General features: G+C 45.1%; 1 protein-coding gene across 1 annotated transcript in view; it reads right to left on the bottom strand.

Annotated features, from left to right (window-relative positions):
- The window catches only part of grm7 (glutamate metabotropic receptor 7), a gene marked incomplete at both ends in the record, with an annotated part of 692,585 nt that overhangs the window by 347,475 nt on the left and 320,028 nt on the right, over positions 1–25,082 (bottom strand). The window contains one exon of the mRNA XM_084317718.1: positions 13,748–13,885. Within this exon, the coding sequence (XP_084173844.1) occupies positions 13,748–13,885 (138 nt within the window). The remainder of the gene's footprint in view (positions 1–13,747; positions 13,886–25,082) is intronic.

The raw sequence follows: 25,082 nt of genomic DNA, 5'->3' as shown, positions 1-25,082 counted from the left end.
CAGTCAGAACCCAGAGAGCAGAGGTCCAGTCAGAACCCAGAGAGCAGAGGTCCAGTCAGAACCCAGTCCTACTTGCTGTGAAACTTTGTGAATCACAACATGTTTGTATCAGATTCTGTCTGAACCAAGTGTTTTCTTCAGATAACTTCAACACTTCAGCAGCCACAGTGTTTTTGGAGATCCAATCCATCCATCCACGTTTGATACTTTGATTTTTGTCAGATCAAGTCTGAAATTGTTTTTTCCAACGCTGTCTAAATAAAGGACAAATAAAAAAATATATATGTATATATAATATGAAAAGCAAAACTGCCATGAAGTGGACCATTTATAAATGTAACTTATTCGTATTTGATGGATATGGCTATGGTGCATTTGTAGCAATCTTTCATATTTATTTTGAAGGGTATGTCATGTTTGCTTTATCACACCAGGCACATTTATCAGGCCTCATTCCATGCTCTGTTTACCTCCTCCCAATGACTCCATGTATTTATTTCCATCGCCTCTAAATTCCTCTTCGGGATTATATGAATGTACTATTACAAATTACCTGCTTAAAATTGTAATCCCCATTGTAATCCACTGGAATTACATCTGCTAAATGTTTCTATTTTGTAAGCAAATGTAAAAAAAATTACATAATTATCTCATCAATATTCCATGGTGAATTTGATTGGAATATGGATATTAACATCTGCTACATCATTTAGTGAGAGAGATTTTCAAGTGTTAAGATATTATTGGTTTGGATTGTAATTTAGCCCATCTGCTGTGAAGGAAAGGAAATAAAAGAAACCTGTACCATATCTCCTTCATCACTCACCTTTGCTGAGTTGAAACAAATCAACCTCTGATATTGGGTTAGAGTTCGGGTAATACCTGTCAATATACTAAAACTGAATAGTTTCAGAGTGTGATGCCTCTTCTAAAAATGGAGGCCACACTAGAAATCCCTTCACCCATGCCCATTGTAACCTTGTTGTGATTAGTGTTTAATCCACAGTGTAACACAGTATCTTGGTGCCAGAGTTCTCTGCCAGCTCAGTTATCATTCTGCTACACTCCATCTTCTGCCGGAACAACACGCATTAGTCTCACATTAGGAGTCTCACACAGGTGCAATGTGTAGCCCTACGGCTTTAGGACAAACCAAGATGGTGTATGAGCTATAATCTTCAGTTCGGTAGCTCTTATAAAATGCCACATTACCACAAATTACAAATAACTTCCTTCAGTCCTAATAAAAGCCTGGCATACTGGCATCACAGAACAGATCTTTGTGAGTCATATTTGTCGGTAGTGAATCAAAAAATGGCAGCTGATATAATTAACATAATCATACACTATGAACTACAATCAAATAGGCTTATTATGGCTTTTCAACTTTATAAATTAATCATGCCAGTCATAAAAAAAGAATTCATGAAATCACACAATGTGACTGATTGCTTATTACAAATGAGCCATCGTGCAGCCATGACCAGCATGCAGGCCACGATCCAACCTCCTAATGTGATAGCATGTGGCAGCTTGATTATAGCCATATTACCCAGGAGGATGTCCTTCTCTGTGATTATGGGTACAGTAGATAGATACAAGGCACATGTGCTAAACATGTTTTAATTAGGCTAAAGAGGCCAACTAATAGCTGTATAGTTTGCTACTTATATCCCCAGGACTGAAAAGGGAAAAAAAATATGTTGATAGGAGGGTGACTTTTGGGCCATATAAAACTTTTCTTTTTCACTCATTCATGGTCACAATGATTATAAATACTCTATAATCCCTAAATATTCCCAATGATCATCAATAATGTATTTTAAAATGAGAACAACGGCCTCCATCTTGTGGATGGCTTGACTGTAGCATAGCGTATGTATCCTAGCGCTAGTGCTCACATTAAAGCAACATGCCAACTTTTTGGGAAATTTGCTTATTTGCCATCTACCCTGGAGTTAGACAAGCAGATACATACCCCTTTCCTCTCTGTGCATACATTAGGCTTAGGGAACAGCCACACTGTTAGCCTAGCTAAGCGTCATTCACTGTGTGTGCCAGTGTAGCCTAGTTCCCAATGGTCACTCCAAATACAACTCCAAATACAACTCCAAAACGTTCATGTAAACATGTTGACCTTTGTATTTACCACGTGGAACCACTGCTGCCTGGGCACAGCAATTTCATCACCTCAAAAACCCTGTTGTTTTTTTTGAAAAACAGGGCTTTTGAGGAAACAAAATCACTGCGCCTAGGCAGCAGTGGTTTGGGGGGGAACAATTTCAGAGTATATATCTGCTTAGAAAACAAAAATGTCAACAAAAATATTTTTTATCCACATGGTAAATACACAGGTCACAACATGTTTACAGGAACGTTTTGGAGTTGTATTTGGAGAGTATTTTGTGACTGTACTACTAGGCTACACTGGCACACCTACTTCCAGTGAATGACGCTAAGCTAGGCTAACGGTGCAGCTGTTTCCTAAGCCTAATGCATGCACAGAGAAGAAAAGGGTATGTATCTGCTTGTCTAACTCCAGGGTAGATGGCAAATGGCAAATTCCCCCAAAAGTGCATAACATTAAACATGACTTTCTTTTTTAGCTTAGCACCAGGTTATGCCATGAGCTAGTTTGTATCAAAGGCAAAGAACCGACATGGTATTTGAAAGAGACGTTGATGTACGGCTACTCAGAGAGCTGCCATGCACTACATGGCTATACTGAAAACAAATCTGACCAGATTAAATATCAAGTTTACATCACTCCTATCTAGTTGATTCAACAAAAAGACAATGGGAATCTTTTTTTACTTAATATCTAAACAAGAGTAGATATTGCCAGTCTCAGCAGACCCGGGATACATATCCATATGGTGGCTCTATAGGAAAGGTCATGCATATTCATAGCAAAATCTGTGACTGTACGACTAACAAGCCAGGATATATGCTCATTTAAAAATATAAAGTTTGGCCTGATGATAACGCTGGAGGAAACATCATGGAGTCAACACAATGTATAGATTTCTTCCTCTTGGGGTCACTTTTCAAATGAAAACACTGGCTGTGGCCACAACAGCACCCAGCTTGCCTATAGTATATATACTGGTATAACATTGGTTATAATGTAAAAAAGAAAAGAAAATAAAAAATAATATACATAGATGACATGGATAGACACGCCCATACACACATAAAGACACACTTTGACTCATTAGGGTAGTTTCGAGGCTCAGGCGTGTCAGTCTGGTGACATGTCTTGTCCCCACGCCTGCTGTGCTTGGGCTACAGAGGGAGTCAATCAGCCTGAAATGGCACAGACACTGTGTTCATTATGTAATGCTCAGTTCTAGGGGGACAAGCCACGCCTCCTTTGTGGTAAATTGTTGGGGAATATGTGATGAAAAATTATGCAGTGTGATGTCATAGATATCATTTTAGAGGAGAAGAGATGAGACGAGACGAGATGAGACGAGATGATATGAGATGAGATGAGATGAGAGGAGAGGAGAGGAGAGGAGAGGAGAGGAGAGGAGAGGAGAGGAGGAGAGGAGAGGAGAGGAGAGGAGAGGAGAGGAGAGGAGAGGAGAGGAGACAAGAGTAGAGTAGAGTAGAGTAGAGTAGAGTAGAGTAGAGTAGAGTAGAGTAGAGTAGAGTAGAGTAGAGTAGAGTAGAGTAGAGTAGAGTAGAGTAGAGTAGAGAAGAGTGGAGATGTGAGGTTAGGAGAGTACAAGAGAGATAAATAGTAGAGGAAAGGAGAAAAACAAAGGAAAGGAAAAACAATATGAGCTGTTTTGTGGCCTGGATCAATACTCCCAATGGAGCAGTTTCATTAGAGTACAAGGCCTGTTCAGAGTGTCATGTTGGACCACTAATTGTGGTGCACTATTGATTGTGGGCAGGGAAGACGTATGAGTTTCTGTCCAATTTAAAATGCAGATACTTCACAGACTAAAGCCCTATTTGCATGGAACTAGCATTACGTGGGGACCCATGGTAACAGAACATTACCCCTCCACCTCTATGATTTCCAGATGCGCATTTGAACGGGATAAGCTTCTACCGAGGTGTCCTGAGATTGAAATTGACATAGCTAATAGACTGTCGGTGCGTGATCAAACATTATTGTTTAAAATGAGATCTCAAACTAATTCATAACAATGCCGAATGTCACTGCAAAAATGGAATCATTCAGAGTAGCCTACTTCAATATGATAAATCAAATGTATGAATCCAGCAGGGGGAAATAATGAACTGGATAAGAGTATGTTCACCTACTGTTATGGTTTGTAACCGACCCCAATCGCACAACACAAGACAGGTATGAGAGTAAGCCAAGAACTGGGCATTTATTGAAAACACAAAGAAACGGCACTGTCCCTTTAAGGGAGAACACAAAATAACTGGATAACAAGAAGGGGAAAAGGCACAGTGCCTTTAAGAGGCGAGCTGGCTAAGGGGAAGGCTAAGGGAAGGCTAACGGAACAGGGCCGGGGCAAGGGAGGAAAAGGGAGGACTAGGAGGACTGGACAGGGAGGACTAGGAGGACTAGAGAGGGGAGACAGGGACAGAGGCCCGCGGAGGCGGGCTGGGGACAGGGAGGACTAGGAGGAACTAGACAGGGAGGACTAGGAGGACTAGAGAGGGGAGACAGGGACAGAGGCCCGCGGAGGCGGGCTGGGGACAGGGAGGACTAGGAGGAACTAGACAGGGAGGACTAGGAGGACTAGAGAAAAACAGGGTAAGGCCTTGGAACAGGGCGAGGGCTGGAGCTGCATACTGGGACAGAGAAAACAGGGTAAGGCCTTGGAACACAAGCATTAATGAATGTTGCTGCTCTGCAGCTTCTCCCGGGATGGTTCGTCTGAGGAAGCAGACGGTGGACGTCAGAACCGCTCTGCAGATCTCTCTCGGCAGATCTCCGAGGGTGGTAAACGGGACCGAGAGGGAGAGAGGGAGCGGGTTAGCTCAGAGTTCAGTTGGGAACAGAACAGGTGACAGGAGAGGTGACTTGTCCCAAAAACAGAGTAATCCAAGTGACAGAATCTTCGGTGTATATACACACTGTGAGTGAAGTCCCAAAATACAAATCCAAGTGAATAATATCTTCGGTGTGTATACACACTGTGAGTAACGTCCAAAATACAAATCCAAGTGAATAATATCTTCGGTGTGTATACACACAGTGAGCGATGTAAAGGCCAAATATTATCCCAATGAACTATCCAAAAAGCTGACACTGGGTGAGTGACAGTCTGACAAAAAGCAGGATATCTTCAGTGTCATAAAACACACGAAAAACGAATAGGATCAAAGACAGTCATAAAAACTCACCCAGGCGCTGTGCGTAAAGAGAGTTGGATCAAAACGGGGCGAGCGCGTCGCCACGGGGAAACGGGTTGTCCAAGCGGAGGTCTGAGTGGTGCGCGACTGCTTGGAGTACGCGCCGGTACGAAGGGCGCATCTGGCGCGGAGGTCTGAGTGGTGCGCGACTGCTTGGAGTACGCGCCGGTACGGAGGGCGCATCTGGCGCGGAGGTCTGAGTGGTGCGCGTCTGCTTGGAGTACGCGCCGGTACGGAGGACGCATCTGGAGTGCGTCTGAATGCGCGTCAGGAGTGAAGAGCGCGTCTGCGCGGAAGAGCGCGTCGGCTCGGAGAGACGCATCCTCCCGTAGAGTATTAGGAAGCGATGCGCGTCTGGAGTGAAGAGCGCGTCTGCTGCGCGGAGGTCTGGATGCGCGTCTGGGCGTCTGCTGCGCGGAGGTCTGGATGCGCGTCAGGACGTCTGCTGCGCGGAGGTCTGAAGTGGAACACTGGGATACCTCCCGTGGAAGTTTAGAGAGCGCAGTCCAGTGTCTCCCTCAGGCAACGGCGACAGGAGGCGAAGGCTGGAGCGCATCTCACGCCGGAGATAAAAACAGCATAAACAGACAGAGGACCTCCCGAAGGAGTCTTGGTGATAGAGAATATGATACGGAATTTTACGGAACAACCCGACAAGGGACAGATGGGGAAGAGCCAGGTACTTAAAGCCCACAGGGGTGCTAATTAGAATACACATCAGGTGCGGGAGGATAATTGATACTTGAACTAAAAGTGTGTGTTCGGCACCAGACCAATCAAACACATAATGACAGGTAGTCCAAGGGTGTGGCTGCTGAAGAGAAAACGAGAGTAACGAACGCGAGGGTGGGGGCTAGAGAGGTGAGGAGAATGCAATTGAAAAACAGAAAACTAAAGGAACAAAGCGAGTAGGCTTAAAGGAACAGAGCGAGTAGGCTTAAAGGAACAGAGCGAGTAGGTGAGCAATGGACAAAACCTCACAGTACCCCCCCCTCCACGGGAGCCACCCGGCGACCCAAAAATACAGACAGAGTGGCAGGGGACAAAACAAGGCAACAAACAAAAAGTAAAGGGCCATGCTAGCAGGGGAAGCTACAACAAAAGTGGGGCCAGCAAGGAACAGGGTAGCTGAGGGGTAACCAGGGTAGCAGAGGGGTAAGTAGGGTAGCTGAGGGGTAACCAGAGGAGCTGAGGGGTAACTAGAGGAGCTGAGGGGCAACCAGAGGAGCTGAGGGGTAACTGCCAGGGCACTGATAGCTACAGGGCCTATGTTAGCTGTAATGCAACATCAACATAGAGGCTGCGCTAGCTGCCGGAGCTAGGCTGGCAGACAGGGCTGGAAACAGGGGCACTGGAGAGGGGAACAGGGAAGGGGCTAGCAGAGGGAAAGGGTAGCTGCCAGGGCACTGATAGCTACAGGGCCTATGCTAGCTGTACTGCTACATTAACATAGAGGCTGCGCTAGCTGCCGGAGCTAGGCTGGCAGACAGGGCTGGACCAGCATGAGAGAACAAGCTAGCTGGAAGGACAGTCCTAGCTGTGGGGAACTGACCTTGCTAGCTGAAGGGGCAGTCCTAGCAGTGAGAGAAAACTGACCTTGCTAGCTGAAAGGGCAGTCCTAGCAGTGGGAGAAAACTGACCTTGCTAGCTGAAGCGGCAGTCCTAGCAGTGTGAGAAAAACTGACCTTGCTAGCTGAAAGGGCAGTCCTAGCAGTGGGAAAACTGACCTTGCTAGCTGAAAGGGCAGTCCTAGCAGTGGGAAAAAACTGACCTTGCTAGCTGAAGGGGCAGTCCTAGCAGTGGGGCAAACTGACCTTGCTAGCTGAAGCGGCAGTCCTAGCAGTGTGAGAAAACTGACCTTGCTAGCTGAAAAGGGAAGTCCTAGCAGTGGGAAAACTGACCCTGCTAGCTGAAAGGGCAGTCCTAGCAGTGGGAAAACTGACCTTGCTAGCTGAAAGGGCAGTCCTAGCAGTGGGAAAAAACTGACCTTGCTAGCTGAAAGGGCAGTCCTAGCAGTGGGAGAAAAACTGACCCTGCTAGCTGAAGGGGCAGTCCTAGCAGTGGGAGCAAACTGACCATGCTAGCTGAAGGGGCAGTCCTAGCAGTGGGAGAAAACTGACCTTGCTAGCTGAAAGGGCAGTCCTAGCAGTGGGGAAACTGACCTTGCTAGCTGAAGCGGCAGTCCTAGCAGTGTGAGAAAAACTGACCTTGCTAGCTGAAAGGGCAGTCCTAGCAGTGGGAAAACTGACCTTGCTAGCTGAAAGGGCAGTCCTAGCAGTGGGAAAAAACTGACCTTGCTAGCTGAAAGGGCAGTCCTAGCAGTGGGAAAAAACTGACCATGCTAGCTGAAAGGGCAGTCCTAGCAGTGGGAGAATACTGACCTTGCTAGCTGAAAGGGCAGTCCTAGCAGTGGGAAAAACTGACCTTGCTAGCTGAAAGGGCAGTCCTAGCAGTGGGAAAAAACTGACCTTGCTAGCTGAAAGGGCAGTCCTAGCAGTGGGAAAAACTGACCTTGCTAGCTGAAAGGGCAGTCCTAGCAGTGGGAAGGCTACACAAAAAGTGGAGGCCATGCAGAGGGACCGGGTTAGCTGCCTGGGCATGGCTAGCTACAGGGCCTATGCCAGCTGCAAGGGCTGCATTAACATAGAGGCTGTGCTAGCAGCCGGGGCTAAGCTAGCAGACTAGGGCCATGCAGAGGGACTGGGTTAGCTGCCTGGGCATGGCTAGCTACAGGGCCTATGCCAGCAGCAAGGGCTGCATTAACATAGAGGCTGTGCTAGCAGCCGGGGCTGAGCTAGCAGACAGGGGCCCTGCTGAGGGACTGGGTTAGCTGCCTGGGCATGGCTAGCTACAGGGCCTATGCCAGCAGCAAGGGCTGCATTAACATAGAGGCTGTGCTAGCAGCCGGGGCTAAGCTAGCAGACAGGGGCCCTGCTGAGGGACTGGGTTAGCTGCCTGGGCATGGCTAGCTACAGGGCCTATGCCAGCAGCAAGGGCTGCATTAACATAAAGGCTGTGCTAGCAGCCGGGGCTAAGCTAGCAGACAGGGGCCCTGCTGAGGGACTGGGTTAGCTGCCTGGGCATGGCTAGCTACAGGGCCTATGCCAGCAGCAAGGGCTGCATTAACATAGAGGCTGTGCTAGCAGCCGGGGCAAAGCTAGCAGACAGGGGCCATGCTGGTAGTAGAGGCCTAACAAGCTGCAGGGAAGCCAACAGGGCTAACAGGGAAGCTAACAGGGCTAACAGGGGAGCTAACAGGGCTAACAGGGGAGACTAACAAGCTAACAGGGGAGCTAACAGGGCTAACAGGGGAACTAGAGGGAACAAGAAAAAAAAAAGGCAAACTCAACATACTCCGTCTGTGCTGGCTGGGGTCGTCGATTTGGTCGGGTCGTACTGTTATGGTTTGTAACCGACCCCAATCGCACAACACAAGACAGGTATGAGAGTAAGCCAAGAACTGGGCATTTATTGAAAACACAAAGAAACGGCACTGTCCCTTTAAGGGAGAACACAAAATAACTGGATAACAAGAAGGGGAAAAGGCACAGTGCCTTTAAGAGGCGAGCTGGCTAAGGGGAAGGCTAAGGGAAGGCTAACGGAACAGGGCCGGGGCAAGGGAGGAAAAGGGAGGACTAGGAGGACTGGACAGGGAGGACTAGGAGGACTAGAGAGGGGAGACAGGGACAGAGGCCCGCGGAGGCGGGCTGGGGACAGGGAGGACTAGGAGGAACTAGACAGGGAGGACTAGGAGGACTAGAGAGGGGAGACAGGGACAGAGGCCCGCGGAGGCGGGCTGGGGACAGGGAGGACTAGGAGGAACTAGACAGGGAGGACTAGGAGGACTAGAGAAAAACAGGGTAAGGCCTTGGAACAGGGCGAGGGCTGGAGCTGCATACTGGGACAGAGAAAACAGGGTAAGGCCTTGGAACACAAGCATTAATGAATGTTGCTGCTCTGCAGCTTCTCCCGGGATGGTTCGTCTGAGGAAGCAGACGGTGGACGTCAGAACCGCTCTGCAGATCTCTCTCGGCAGATCTCCGAGGGTGGTAAACGGGACCGAGAGGGAGAGAGGGAGCGGGTTAGCTCAGAGTTCAGTTGGGAACAGAGCAGGTGACAGGAGAGGTGACTTGTCCCAAAAACAGAGTAATCCAAGTGACAGAATCTTCGGTGTATATACACACTGTGAGTGAAGTCCCAAAATACAAATCCAAGTGAATAATATCTTCGGTGTGTATACACACTGTGAGTAACGTCCAAAATACAAATCCAAGTGAATAATATCTTCGGTGTGTATACACACAGTGAGCGATGTAAAGGCCAAATATTATCCCAATGAACTATCCAAAAAGCTGACGCTGGGTGAGTGACAGTCTGACAAAAAGCAGGATATCTTCAGTGTCATAAAACACACGAAAAACGAATAGGATCAAAGACAGTCATAAAAACTCACCCAGGCGCTGTGCGTAAAGAGAGTTGGATCAAAACGGGGCGAGCGCGTCGCCACGGGGAAACGGGTTGTCCAAGCGGAGGTCTGAGTGGTGCGCGACTGCTTGGAGTACGCGCCGGTACGAAGGGCGCATCTGGCGCGGAGGTCTGAGTGGTGCGCGACTGCTTGGAGTACGCGCCGGTACGGAGGGCGCATCTGGCGCGGAGGTCTGAGTGGTGCGCGTCTGCTTGGAGTACGCGCCGGTACGGAGGACGCATCTGGAGTGCGTCTGAATGCGCGTCAGGAGTGAAGAGCGTGTCTGCGCGGAAGAGCGCGCCGGCTCGGAGAGACGCATCCTCCCGTAGAGTATTAGGAAGCGATGCGCGTCTGGAGTGAAGAGCGCGTCTGCTGCGCGGAGGTCTGGATGCGCGTCTGGGCGTCTGCTGCGCGGAGGTCTGGATGCGCGTCAGGACGTCTGCTGCGCGGAGGTCTGAAGTGGAACACTGGGATACCTCCCGTGGAAGTTTAGAGAGCGCAGTCCAGTGTCTCCCTCAGGCAACGGCGACAGGAGGCGAAGGCTGGAGCGCATCTCACGCCGGAGATGAAAACAGCATAAACAGACAGAGGACCTCCCGAAGGAGTCTTGGTGATAGAGAATATGATACAGAATTTTACGGCACGACCCGACAAGGGACAGAGGGGAAGAGCCAGGTACTTAAAGCCCACAGGGGTGCTAATTAGAATACACATCAGGTGCGGGAGGATAATTGATACTTGAACTAAAAGTGTGTGTTCGGCACCAGACCAATCAAACACATAATGACAGGTAGTCCAAGGGTGTGGCTGCTGAAGAGAAAACGAGAGTAACGAACGCGAGGGTGGGGGCTAGAGAGGTGAGGAGAATGCAATTGAAAAACAGAAAACTAAAGGAACAAAGCGAGTAGGCTTAAAGGAACAGAGCGAGTAGGCTTAAAGGAACAGAGCGAGTAGGTGAGCAATGGACAAAACCTCACACCTACTTTGGATGGAAATATATATTTTCAAGAAGGAACTGTACTGTTGGTCTATCTATTTTCCTATTTTCTATCTTCACCATGCTGAGGGTGAAGCAGACGTTTGCATGGGATTTCAAATGACCTCTGTGTTTGCTGAAATATGGTAGGTAATTTGTGCTACAAATTACTACAAATTAATTACTACAAATTACAAACAGATGGCAGCTTTGTATGGAATTATGATCACAGATGACCCCCGCAATTATCAACAAAAAAAGACCGGACGTGGGCGTGGTTTACACCAGACTAGAACTTTATTTTATGAATTTATTTATTTATAATTTTTCTCCAGCAATTATTGTACAATACAAGATGGGAACAGATCAAATGAACAAATTAATATTAGATTAAAGGAAGTCCTTACCTTGACTAGGATGTACTGCGAAAAGAATATTCCAATTATCTGATCGCCATTCCAAGTATTGATGTCGATCGTGTTGCCAACATATTCCACCAAAGAACATGAATCAGCGCTGCTTGATTCTCCCCAATCCATGTGTTCTAAACGTTACTACTGCCCAACTAGGAAAACCCGGACCGGACTTTTTAGATCAACGTACAGGCTGAGCCAGAGAGATTCCAAGGATGTGCAATACCGGCCGCAAGGCATTAGGCGGCGGTTTTGGACGTTTGCGATCTCAGACCCATTCCCAATGATAACATCAGGCTCTCTCGATGGATTATGAATGGAAATAGCGAATAAAGGAAAAATAATGACAAACACCCGACTTATCTCGGGTCTGGCATCCAATGTGTTAAGCATGATAGCCTACTTAGCATAGGAACCTAATGTTAAAAAAATGCTCACGACTGGGGTATCAACAAGAACCTCCAACAAAAGAAAATTGGATGGCCATTATAGGTGAAATATACACAATGGTCACAATGTTAATTACGACAACCAGTGGATGATGTATAGTGGTCAAGAATATTCACCATATCTATAGGGAAAGTAAGATAATTGAGTACTCATCATAATAAAAGTAATTTTTTGTAATGTAACACTAATACTGCAGCCCGGGATTGTGTTTTTGTTATGACTTGTTGTTTGTGATTGTTTGCTTATTGTGAAAAACAATAAAAAGAAAGTTGTAAAAAAACAAAATGCCCACGACTTTTCTATAAATTCTATCATCTAATGAATTATTCATACATAGGAATAATAAATAGCCTAATTATGAAAGTTGTGGGCTGTTTTGCATAAGGAGGAATGAGGAGCTGATATCATCCCGGTTCCATTCACATAGTTTTCTGTGTCTGATCGTTAAACTGACATGACCACCATGTCCGCCATCAAAATATATGTATACTCATTTGTTTTTTATTGATTTGGAGTAGTGGACATATTTGTTATAATATTTGGAACAGTGTGTGTCTGGAGAATGAGAGCATCGCAATGCATGTTTTTATTTAGTATCTTCGTTACCAGTAACTGCATTTGTATTTGTCATACCATGACAAACCATCACAACTGTTTAACAGATCAATTAAGAAGAAGAAGAAGTCTTTATTTGTCATGCTGATTTTAACACACACACATGCGATGGGCAACCCACAGGAACACACACACACATGCACTGAGTCGCTGAATGAAATGTTCTCTGCACTTCTTATCCCGTTGTCCTCCCCCCCACGGGCAGCCGGGAGCAGACAAGGGCAGGATGCAGTGAGCGCCGCGCTCGGGGACCAATCCAAGTGCTCCTGTCGGTCTTTGTCAGGGACGCAACAGCGTTAGAGATCTGTTGTGCATGTTTTTCCATTGGATTTATCTTATCTAGAGGGGAAACCATTGCGAGCACAGGGAGAACATGCAAACTCCACACAGAAAGGCCCGGGAGATACCCCACCTGGGTAACTGGCAACCTGGTCCCCAAGCGGGAATTGAACCCAGGACCTTCTAGCTGTGAGGCGACAGTGTTAACCACTACACCACCGTGCCACCTGATGATGGGCTATCTATAAAGAAGGCCGATCTTAGTGCAGTGACATACTGTAGGAGAGGAGAGGCATTAGGGGAGTGTGCTCTAGAGGGGAGTGCGCTGTGCATCTCTGGTTGGTTCTGAAATAGGTCTCCAAAGGCGCGTACATGCACATGATGAATATTCATTTCACAACTCACAATGATGATTTAAGACAAGCTTTCTCTGGGCTTTTACGCCAGCTTTTTTCTTTTTTGACGCACAACTTTCAAAATATGGTTAATAATATTTCTGTGGGTCCAAACTAAGAGACTACCTACAGGTAGTTTTTTGACAGCAGTCCTACGGGTAGTTCTTGATGGCTACTATGGATCTAGGCGGAGCATGCTGCATCAATGGAGTTTATAACATAAACATGTTTTTTTTCTCTGAATAATAATATTAATATCTGTGTAACAAAAAGATCTGTGTCCATCTCACTATCCGTGGTCCCGAATTCATATTCAGAATCGGGCTCATCCCCAGTCCCCAGGTAATACTAGTCCTGTGCAAACTCAATGAGAAGATGAACAAGTGAGTGCATGAAGTCCACATGCAAGTGGCCATTATATCTGTGTATGTTTGTCAGATAGAATCTGTGTCTTTCTTTCTTATCTTTCTCTAACAAGCATGCACACACACACACGCACACGCACACACACACACACACACACACACACACACACACACACACACACACACACACACACACACACACACACACACACACACACACACACACACACACCGGTACACACACATCCCACAAACGCAGATATAAAAACAAATGGTGAACACACACACACACACACACACACACACACACACACACACACACACACACACACACACACACACACACACACACACACACACACACACACACACACACACACACACACACACACACACACACACACACACACACACTGTAGATGCAGCACACACACATGGACACTCACCAGTGCATTTCCTACTGCTCTCCTCCTTTTTAGATGAGCTCATCAGCTTACAGTTGAAGTTCTCCTCCCAGTACTCAGCAAACCACACATTCCTTCTGTTGTTCTCCAACGTCCTGGATGTGAAATAGGCATCAAACCCTGTAAAACCATAGAAAACAGGTCAACAACAGACAATGAATCTAGGGGTGTAACGACATATTTTCTGATTCAATACAAAGTTCGATTTTGAGGTAAAAATTATTTATGTATCTGTATGTATCTAAAATGTATTGGATATATACTGTATATATATACACTACATGGCTTGTTTTGGCTCAGAAGAATACATATTTTATATTATGCTATCAACAGCAGCAGCCAACCATATCATCATTTAACCCAAGAGAAGAATAATGAGAGACAGAGGGAAGATAACAAGAGAAGGATAATTGGCAAATTATAGTCTTAAATCTTGACACACTGTATTGAAGGTACATTTATTTTACATTTTTCAATACTGTATTGAGATCGTTACACCCATACTAGCAGGCACTGGATGACTGCAGTGGAATATACACCATTTGGTGACACATTTACAGAGTGCCTTATGTACAAACTATTTTAGTATGAGTCCCCAGTGAATGGAACCCTGAACCCTGGCATTGAGGCAACAATCATGACAATGTATTAATGTAATGAATATAACATATTAATACATGGCCCACAATGTATAACAATCCATTAGGTATCAGACACAGAATGAAATGACAAGTAGGTTTGGTCAACCGCATCAGAGTGTAAGGTGTCTTAAGCAGGCTCATGCCCAAAATGTGATTCAAATCTCTGAATAGGGTATTCTGGGTGGGGCAGTGAATGAATAACACTCCCTTATATTGGAAAATGTGAACCGAAACATTAATTGATTGATTGAAAACTTTATTAACAGATTGCAGAATGGGTACAATACAGTACGGCTCAATACAAACAATTGTTAAGAGGATGCAGCCCAGAAAAATACTTTTCTCTTGTTTACATCAGGGTCCCCCATTTTCAATTAATCAAGACAATTATCACATACATGACATATACACAATATACAGTACTGTTTGAGAGAAAGAGATCATAAAAAATATATACTTTCAAAGGGGAAGAAACTGTACATTGGAGGGGGTTGGGTGGGTGGGTGGGGGGGGGGTTTGGACATTTACCGGGGCCAGTTTCTAATTGCAGCCACCCGTAGGTGCTCTTTGAGAGCGGTTTTGAAGATGGGTAGGGATTCACATTATTTTATGGCTGTGGGTAGGGCGTTCCACATTGTTGTGGCATTAATTGCGAAATGTGTTTAGCCCCTTGTTTGAGCCGAATCTGGGTTGAACATGATTTGTGGAACTCCCTCTGGTGTTGTGGTTGTGGAATGCACTGACCTTTGGGAAGTATTTCGACATGTACATGGATATCTTAATGGTGTAGTGTATCTTGTACTCTGTCGTTTACTCTAAGCCATCCTAGGTTGTCAAAATGGGCAGGGGTAAGGTAGGTTTTAGGAGTAAGGTCAAGCATGGTCTGACCAGTTTGTTTTGTGATGTTTGTAGTCTTGTTTTTAGGGCCTTTGAGGTGCTTTGGTACCATGACGTTTTAGATTAGATTCACTTTATTGTCATTACACAGTACAAGACAGTGCAACGAGATTTTGTACGTCTAACCAGGATGTGACAATCAACAGTCATTTGCAATATAAAACACATATAAATAAAAACTGTACAGTAAAGTGCAATGGTTAGCACAATGTGAAATGGTGAAAAATATACAATACAAAATATAATAAAAAATAATCATTAAAATAAAGTCTACATAAGCTATGGCTATATACACAGGTATACAGTGAGGTGCAGTGGGCTATGTAGAGTTTTGATTCAGAAGTCTGACAGCTGAGGGGAAGAAACTATATGTGGTCCTGTTGATTCTGCCTGGGAGGCTGCAGTAGCGTGCCCCAGAGTGAGTACCCTGCAGGCGGGTGAACAGTCCATGGTTGGGGTGAGAAGCGTCTTTGATGATATTCCGTGCTCTCCGTGAGCACCGCTTCTCATAGATTGATGAGATGGGGGGGAGTGGGGTCTTGGTGATGCGTTTTATTTTTCCTGAAGTCCACCACTATCTCCTTAGTTGTTTTGGTGTTGAGGGCCAGGTTGTTGTTAGCACACCACAGAGCTAGGTACTGGACCTCCTCTCTGTACGCCGACTCGTCATTGTTGCTGACTAGTTCCACCACGGTGGTGTCGTCTGCAAACTTGACAGTGGTGTTTGAGCCATGCACCGGTTTGCAGTCATGGGTGAAGAGGGAGTAGAGAAGAGGGCTCAGCACACAGCCCTGCTGTACACCAGTGCTCAGGATGAGAGTGGAGGACTTGAGGCTGTCCAGTCTGACATGCTGAGGTCTGTCGGTCAGGAAGTCCAGTATCCAGTTGTAGAGGGACGGGTCGATGCCAAGGTCATGGAGCTTGGAGATCAGCTTGGAGGGGATGATGGTGTTAAACGCCGAGCTGAAATCAATGAACAGAAGTTGCACGTACGTGTCCTTCTGGTCCAGATGGAGGAGGGCAGGGTGTAGTGCTGCGGAGATGGCGTCGTCCGTACTCCGGTTCTGGCGGTAGGCAAACTGGTAGGGGTCAAGTGAGGGTGGTAGGCAGGATTTAAGGTGAGCCAGGACTAGCCTCTCGAAGCACTTCATGATGATGGAGGTGAGTGCTACGGGTCGGTAGTCATTGAGGCTCTCTGGGGAGGCGTGTTTAGGGACATGAAGGATGGAGGTGAAGCATGTGGGAACTTTTGCCTGGGCCAGGGACAGATTGAAAATCTCAGTCAGGACCCCCGTCAGCTGCCCAGCACAGACACTGAGTACCCGCCCGGCGATCCCATCGGGTCCGGCAGCTTTTCGTGTGTTGGTTTTGCACAATGCCGCAAACACGTCAGTGGGGGAGTGTGTGAGGGTCAGGTGGTTGGCAGGGGTGGGGGTCTTGATGGCCCTCTCGTGGTTGTCCTTGTCAAAACGGGCATAAAAGTAGTTTAGGTCATCTGGGAGGGAGGGGTCAGTGGTCAGGGGGGTGGCGTGTTTGGGTTTGTAGTCTGTAATGGCCTGCAAGCCCTGCCACATGCGCCGGGGGTCAGAGCCATTTAGATGCTCCTCAACCTTAAGCTTGTGGTCGTGCTTGGCCCGTTTGATGCCCCTCTTCAGATCGGCCCGGGCTAAACTGTAGGCTTGTGGGTCACCTGATCTGAAGGCGATGTCACGTGCCTTCAGCAGCTGGCGGACCTGCCCGTCCATCCATGGCTTCTGGTTAGGAAAGATTGTGATCAGCTTGGTGGTGGTGACCTCGTTGGTGCTGATGCAGTCCAGGGTGGAGGAGGTGAAGGTATCAATGTTTGTGTGAAAGTCCACTGTGGCCTCCGCAGCAAAGTTACTCCAGTTGATGTTTTGAAGCCGATGCTGAAGTGCCAGGTCTGCTCCCTCGGGCCAGAATTTCACAGATTTAACTATGGGCTTGATTCGCTTGATGAGTGGTTGGTATTTGGGTAGGAGGAACAGTGAGATGTGGTCCGACTGGCCCAGATGGGCGAGAGGGAGGGCCTTGCAAGCATCTTTGGTGTTAGTATAGATGTGATCTAATGTGTTGTCCCCTCTTGTTGGACAAGAAACGTGTTGGAAACATTTAGGTAGTACAGACTTTAAATTGGAGTGGTTGAAATCTCCTGTAATAATGAAGGCAGCCTCTGGGTTGCGTGTCTGTTGTTTGCTAATGGCTACATGCAGTTCTTTCATGGCTAGCTTTGCATTAGCATCTGGTGGTGTGTATACTGCAACTGTAATGATGCATGTAGTTTCTCTGGGCAGATGAAATGGCCTATTTTTAATCATGACAAACTCTGAGCAGAACAGTGCTTAACGATGGTGACGTTATCTGTACAAGTTGTTTACATACACGCACACTCCTCCCCCATGCTTCTTACCACAGTCAGCTGTTCTGTCAGAGCGGATACAATGACGTCCTTGTAGTTCAATCGCGCTATCTGGTACACCATCGTGTAGCCAGGATTCAGTGAAGATTAGCATGTTTGCATCAGAAATCCTTTTGTTATTTGTAATCCATAAACGTAGCTTGTCCATGTTGTGCACCAGCGACCGTACATTGGCAAGGAGGCTGGGAAGAGCAGCGCCAGAGCAAGCCTCAGTCGCGCACCAGCTCTGCAGCCCCGCTTCTGCTTGCGATCCCTACGCCGTCTATGAGGCGCCTTTGTCCGGGGAGGCAATGTAAACAGACCCGGTGTGCCCGGAGGTCTGACGATGTTGTTTGGTCCATCGGAAAAAATGGGAATATCCAGTAATCCGACACGAGAACCAATGTCCAGTAGCTCTTGTCTTGTGTACAAAGGGTCAGTGCTAATATATTGGGCGAATACACTAGATATGAGTAAGCAAATAATAGTTGATTTATTTTATTTTAAATGTTTTAAATTCCTGGTGAGACAAAAAGCTGCTGCTTGTTTCAAGCGCCACCATGGCAACTATGATAATTGTGCAAGTATAGTCATAGTACCCTTGAATGAGTGCTCCTGTTAGAGTCTTCAGAGTATTCTTGTTTACCAGAGAGGAGATCCGGTACAATCTTGTTCGTTGATTGACTTTTTTGATTACATTGGTTGCCATTTTGTCACAGGAAAGATTTGCCTCTAGGATGGAACCCAGGTAGGTAATTTAATCTTTCCTTGTGACAATATTGTCACCCACTGTAACAGAGAAGCTGTTGGCCTTGCTGAGTTTGTTATTTGATCCAAAGAGAATGGACTCTCTTTTACCCAGGTGTAATGATCGTTTGTTATCAGCAAGCCAGGTGCAGATTTTGCCTGGTTCGGAGCTGAGGGCTTTTTCAACCTGCAACTTGTCCCTGTCAAAGACCAGCAGGGCTGAGTCGTCCGCGAACAGGAACAAGTTGCAGTCACAAGCTGATGACATGTAATTTGCATAAATTAGGAACATTAACGGTATATGCTTACTTGTGGAACACCATAGCTCAATGGGAGGGGGGGAGGTGTACCGTTCACCTCCACAATCTGTTCTCTCCCCTCCAGGTAGGTTGGAAATTTGGAAATGTATTGGAAGGATAAACCCCTTGAGATAAGCTATCTCGTTTTCGAGGGGGTCCTTAACACTTTCAGTGCCACCAGGGGGCGCACGACTTAGTGCTTCAATGCCACCATCGGCGCTAATGTTAAGGTTAATATCGCCTAATCTATGTTTTAAATTATGTGTCTAATCTGCCCGTCGCTTATCAAAGAATAATTTTCCAGTCAGTGCTGTCAAGGCAGATTGGTTTTTTATCGCTTCATTTCCGTTTGAGAGCATTTTGAAAAGCACCCGTTTTGAGGTAAAAAACAGCCCATTGTGTGATAATCGTCTTTTACTGGAATATTCCAGAACGTTGATATTTGTCGGCCTATTTATGAATCGTTTTCAAATAAACGCTAGATGATCAATATTATACGTACACGCACGCACATTCGAGGCGCGCGCTGATAATAGCCGTTTTCATTTCCTCATGGATTTTACAGTGAAACCGCTGGAGCACATATCAGAAAAAAGCTTATATCTTCATCAAAACGAGTCTGATTATCCTAACACTGATAACATAGATTCCTTATCTGACATCAGATGGTATCCAACTGGTATATTCCAATTCCTGATCACCATTCGAAAAACGGGTATCTAGATCTAACGTGTATACAGTAGAACTCATGCTTGCCGCGGCTCAGAGTCTCCAGAATGAACTCTGGTAACCCCGGCTGCATCAGTGGACTGGAAAATGTGGACTGGAATATTTTTTTTCCCCCATCCATTTTCATTGAGTCCATTTCAAAATCCCTGATGTCATCTGGGAGACGATAGGGGGCGCTTTTTTCACATCTGATCGCCGGCGGCCTTTGGGTAGGCTAGGGTAGGCTCGCGTGATGCAATATGATTTCAGATCGCAAAATAAATAAATAAAAAAAAAAATCAGAGAAATCTCGTGAGTGGCTTTCAACGTAACTATTGTAAATCCGAGAAAAGACGTGAGTGGCAGTCAAAGTGTTAACATAGGATACAAAACATACAATACAATACATAACAAAACAAAAAACAGGACAACAAATGCACTTATACACTGACAGACGCTCTCCCAAGCTCACCCCCACAATCCACACTGATTCCTCCCAAGAGGATCACCAATATATATATGTTCCCTTATAAAACACATACAAAATTATAATTTGATCTGTAAACGACATGTAAGCCCTAACACAGTAAATCAATAACAGGTGCAAGTAGTCTGTAGATGAGTGAACAAAGATATCTTGAATAACCGGTAAGAAGTAAGAGATCTGAGTGAACTAGGCAGTTTGTTCCAATCAGCTGGTGCTTTATATTTAAAGGCAAGTCGACCGATAGCTTTGATGGTTCGAGGTATACTAAAGAAAGGAAGATCCGTGTGTCTTAAATTATATATAAATTATATTGCATCCAGCTCACTGGTGAACTATCAAAACCAATTACTTTTAGCTTGTTAATCAGAATGGAGTGATTGACAGTGTCAAAAGCTGAAAGCTCAAACCTACCGAAGTCGGCCCATGTCACCCCACTTCTTAGGGACCTGCACTGGCTCCCCATTGCTGCACGAATCCGCTTCAAGGCCCTCGACCTAGCATGCCGTGCGGCAAAGGGAACCGCTCCCGCCTACCTCCGGTCAATGGTCTCTAACTACACACCCTCAAGACCCCTACGCTCTGCATCTTCTGGCCGCCTCAGACCTACTCCTATCCAAGCTCCGGGAGGGTCATCAAAGAGAAGTCGCCTATTTTCAGTCCTTGCCCCACAATGACTGTTTTTTTTTCTTTATATATATATATATATATATATATATATATATATATATATATATAGCGCTTTTATCCAAAGCGCTTTACAATTTGTTACATTTTACCCATTCACTCACACATTCACATACCGACGGCGGAGACAACCATGCAAGGTGCCAACCTGCTCATCAGGAGCAATTAGGGGTTAAGTGTCTTGCTCAAGAACACATCGACACGCTGCCCGGGAGGAGCGGGAATCTAACCGGGAACCTCCGGATTGCCAGACGACTGCTCTACCTCCTGAACCACTGGTGGAATGAACTATCCACTCCAGTTAGCAAATAAATTTGATTTGATTTGATTTGATTCCTGATGACTTGTCGTACAGAACTTGTAAGTCGCTTTGGATAAAAGTGTCAGCTAAATGACTAAATGTAAATGTAAATGAAAGCCTTTTGGAGGTCCAGCATGACCATGCCACAGTATTTGCCGGCGTCCACCTCTTGTTTGATGTGGTCGTTCAAATAGAGAAGGCATGATGATGTGTCAGTGGAATGGGATGTTCTGAAGCCAGATTGGAATTCGTAGATTCGCTTTTTTTCCGCAAGGTACTTTTCGACCTGTTCGTCGAAACAACTAGAAACAACAGCACACTTTTAATTGCAGAGTTCTAAAATCATTGTCACCAAACAGTAGGGGAAAAAAATATGAACAACAAAAAGGTGGTGTGTGTGTGTTTGTGGAGGTTGGGCTCTTCATAAAATTGTGTCTTTTAAATCAAAACTCAAAACCCACCTATATCGCCTGGCCTTCCCTGACTCACTTTGACTCTTGCCGTACTTGTTGACGTGTTGTTCTGTTTTTCCTTTGTCTATCCGTTGATTGATTTTTTTTCTGTTTATTTTATACTTTTCTTTGTTCTTAGCTTAGCTATGTGAAGCGCTTTGGTTGACAAGCGTCATGTTTAAACGTGCTATATAATACATTTGATTGATTGATTTGATTGATTGACAGTCATCGTTGACACCACCAACTCCAATGGCCGCATCATTGGAGAAATGGACAGGTTCGCAGAGTGGTGTGAGAACAACTTCCTGGACCTAAACCCCAGCAAAACGAAGGAACTGCTGGTGGACTTCAGGCGTGACCTGACAACTCCCCCGGCTCTGGAGATAAATGGCCAGACAATAGAGCGCGTTGAGGAGTACAAATATCTTGGCACCACCATCGACCACAAGCTCACCTTCAAGACCAACACAGAGAATATCCACTCTAAGTGCCAACAACGACTGTTCTTCCTCAGGAAGATGAGGAAGCTTCAGGTCTGACCATCAATCCTGCAGGCTTTCTACAAGTCCTTTGTGGAATCAATAATGTCCTTTAAAATTAAATCATGGTTTGGAGTGATGCATGCCATCAACCGGAAACCGCTCGACAGGGTCGTTAAGATCAGTGGCAAGATCATTGGGAAGGACCAGGAGCCACTCACCAGTATCCACAAGAAACAGTTAAGAAGGCCTCTCAAATAGTTGAGGACAACACACACCCTTCACACCCATTACAAACTAATGCCCTCAGGCGGTCGATACAGAGCTTCAACACTGAATAAAAGGGACTTTGGTAGCTTCGTGCCAATCTCCATCAGACTGCTGAACACCTAGGTCTGTGCAAAATAGCAAGAAGCTCAACATTGCATCTGCGCCGTGCTGACCACTGTATTCAATAGCTAGCGCAGAAGCGATTTGTGACTGATCGAAATGAGATTAGATTAAAATGTATTGTCATTACACAGCACACGTACAATACAACATCCAACCAGAGTGCAAATGTAACAGTAAAGTGCAATAGTAGCATACAATGCACAGGTGAGGAAACTGGTAAAAGGCTTAATTTGGGATTAATAGTTGGTGATTGCGTTCAAGTCAATTCTACAGACATCCTCGGAATTAAATAATTATAATAAAGATACGACAATATTTGTACCATTAACAATTAAGATTTGCATGTATAGTCATGACTCAATGAGGCATTGTAATAAATATATTATTATTATTATTATTATTATTATTATTATTATTATTATTATTATTATTATTATTATTATTATTATTATTATTATTATTATTATTATTATTATTATTATTATTATTATTATTATTATTATTATTATTATTATTATTATTATTATTATTATTATTATTATTATTATTATTATTATTATTATTATTATTATTATTATTATTATTATTATTATTATTATTATTATTATTATCATCATTGTTGTATTATTAAAGCTAGTGCTCTGGTGATGCATCCACTCAACTCATAGAAAATACAGCATCAGGTTATTCTAAAAGTATTGAATGAATGAATTAATGACGTTCCTCCAAACAAATCACAAAACAAAGAGCAATGTAGTTAGTTAGTTCTCATGTTCAAAAAAGGAGCAGAGGTAAGCTAAGTTTATTGATCCCTACCCCCTTACATTTACATTTTGCTTCCATTCATTTTACTTGATATAACATAAATTAGTATAATACATTATATAATATACTTTTACTTATAGTACAACAATAAAAAACTTGAGTAGCTTGACAGCAGTAAATACAATACAACACTACATAACACAATATAACATAACTGTTATGGTTTGTATAGCGACCCCAATAGCACAACACAAGACAGGTATGAGAGTTAGCCAAAAACAGGGCATTATTTATTTCACAGGGAAAAAAGGGAGCACTGACCCTTTAAGGGTGAAATACACTAGAGTCCATGAACAACAAAAAATGCAGCGCTGGCCCTTTAACCCATTCTCTGCCGGGCATTGTACCCATCATTGTACCCTCTCTGCCAGCGCTATAAGTCTATTGAGATGTTCACCTTCTTTGCAGGGCTATAACTTATAACTGTACATGGTCCTAAACGTCATGACTGGTCATCTGCGGGTGAACGGAGGGGGGGGGGGGGGTCCTTTATAATTCAATGACCGACGTTAAATGATTCATGTAGTATGGGTGATATATTGATCAGAGCAGTTTGTATCAAAGATGGTAAAGAAAAACGCTGAAACTCACCCAGTCTCCTCGTAGCGTTGGGCGATGAGAGTGGAGCAAAAAGATCGCTATTATGGGATGTTGATCGATACGATCCATTTCCGGTTTGTATATTACTAATACACGTCCAAATCATGTTGATTATTGAGTTATGGCAAAGATTCATATCGACAGTGTCTGTATTGAGCCCCGGGACGATAAGCGAGTGGTCGGACGAAAATAGGGGACGGACCGAGCACTTCCGGGCACTTCCAGTTTGGCAACTCGTCGATCGGCCACGAGGTGGCGGTATTGAAGCGTTGCAGAGTTGTGATGGCCCAGACAGCATCACCCAAGACTCCATGGGTGAAATATGAATACTGTAACTGAGGGGTTACAAAACCCTGACTGTATTAAAGATTGTGATATATTAAACCACTGCTAGTTATGTACTTTAATTACTGGCCAAACAGTACATCAAATATTGATGGTGAACACTCACAAGAACACGGCATTGACACAGAAATTCTATTGGAGGGTTATTTATTATTATTAGGCAACGTTAGGTTACAGACTGAGAATTAGGGTCGCGCTTGTATGGCGAAGAATATACGTAAAGTCAGTCAAGAGCATAAGTCACTAAGAATAGTAGGAATACTATGATGGGTCTAAGCTGACGCCACCTGTGGTATAGTAGCAATTATATAGGGCAACACCGGTACCAACTGGAGACAATGGGTAGAGGAATGTTCGGGTACTTCGTCTGAGTCAACGAGGAATAAAGAGGCTCCAGGTACAGGAGTCGGTGCTTGTACTCCCTTGATTAGCAGACAAAAGCAATAGTTGTAATCCAAGATGCTCGACAGCATTGACGACAGCTAGCCAGCCCCTTCCAAGAGGCAGGCCTGCGTGGTAATCCTCACGAGGTTAAATCCCAAACGACAGTGGAAATCAACGGTGCTCTTCTCCGGTGGTCACGGTCCCAAAGCAATATAATCCAACCAGGAATGGTTCTGCAATCGCCGGTGCTGATTCTCCTGTGTACATGTCCAACGGTTCTCGCTTAGGACTCCTCGGGTGTGGGCACGTATTTAGGCCACACAGCCTGGATAAGTGCACTAGCTAAAGACACGACGAACCGATGGGTAATGCTACACACGGAAGAACTGTGGCCGCACGATATACAATAAATGATCGACTATTACTTCACATTAGATTAAGTCGAACTCAACGTTACTGCGTTAAACTCTGACACTTTAACATTCTATTCGCACGCGGTTCTCAATGCTCTATTTAGATGCAAGGTTGCTCACTTCACTGCACGTTGACTCGTGGTGAATGTGGTAAGGTACTGAACTGAATTACTGCTGTTTACACCTGCGCCGTATTTATACTTAAGTGAATATCTAGTCCCAACCTCAGTCCTTGTCTCGTAT

Source organism: Notolepis coatsorum (genome assembly GCF_963971535.1).
Source record: "Notolepis coatsorum genome assembly, chromosome: 6".
Classification (NCBI taxonomy): domain Eukaryota; kingdom Metazoa; phylum Chordata; class Actinopteri; order Aulopiformes; family Paralepididae; genus Notolepis; species Notolepis coatsorum.
This window is presented reverse-complemented; position numbering and strand designations above follow the sequence as displayed.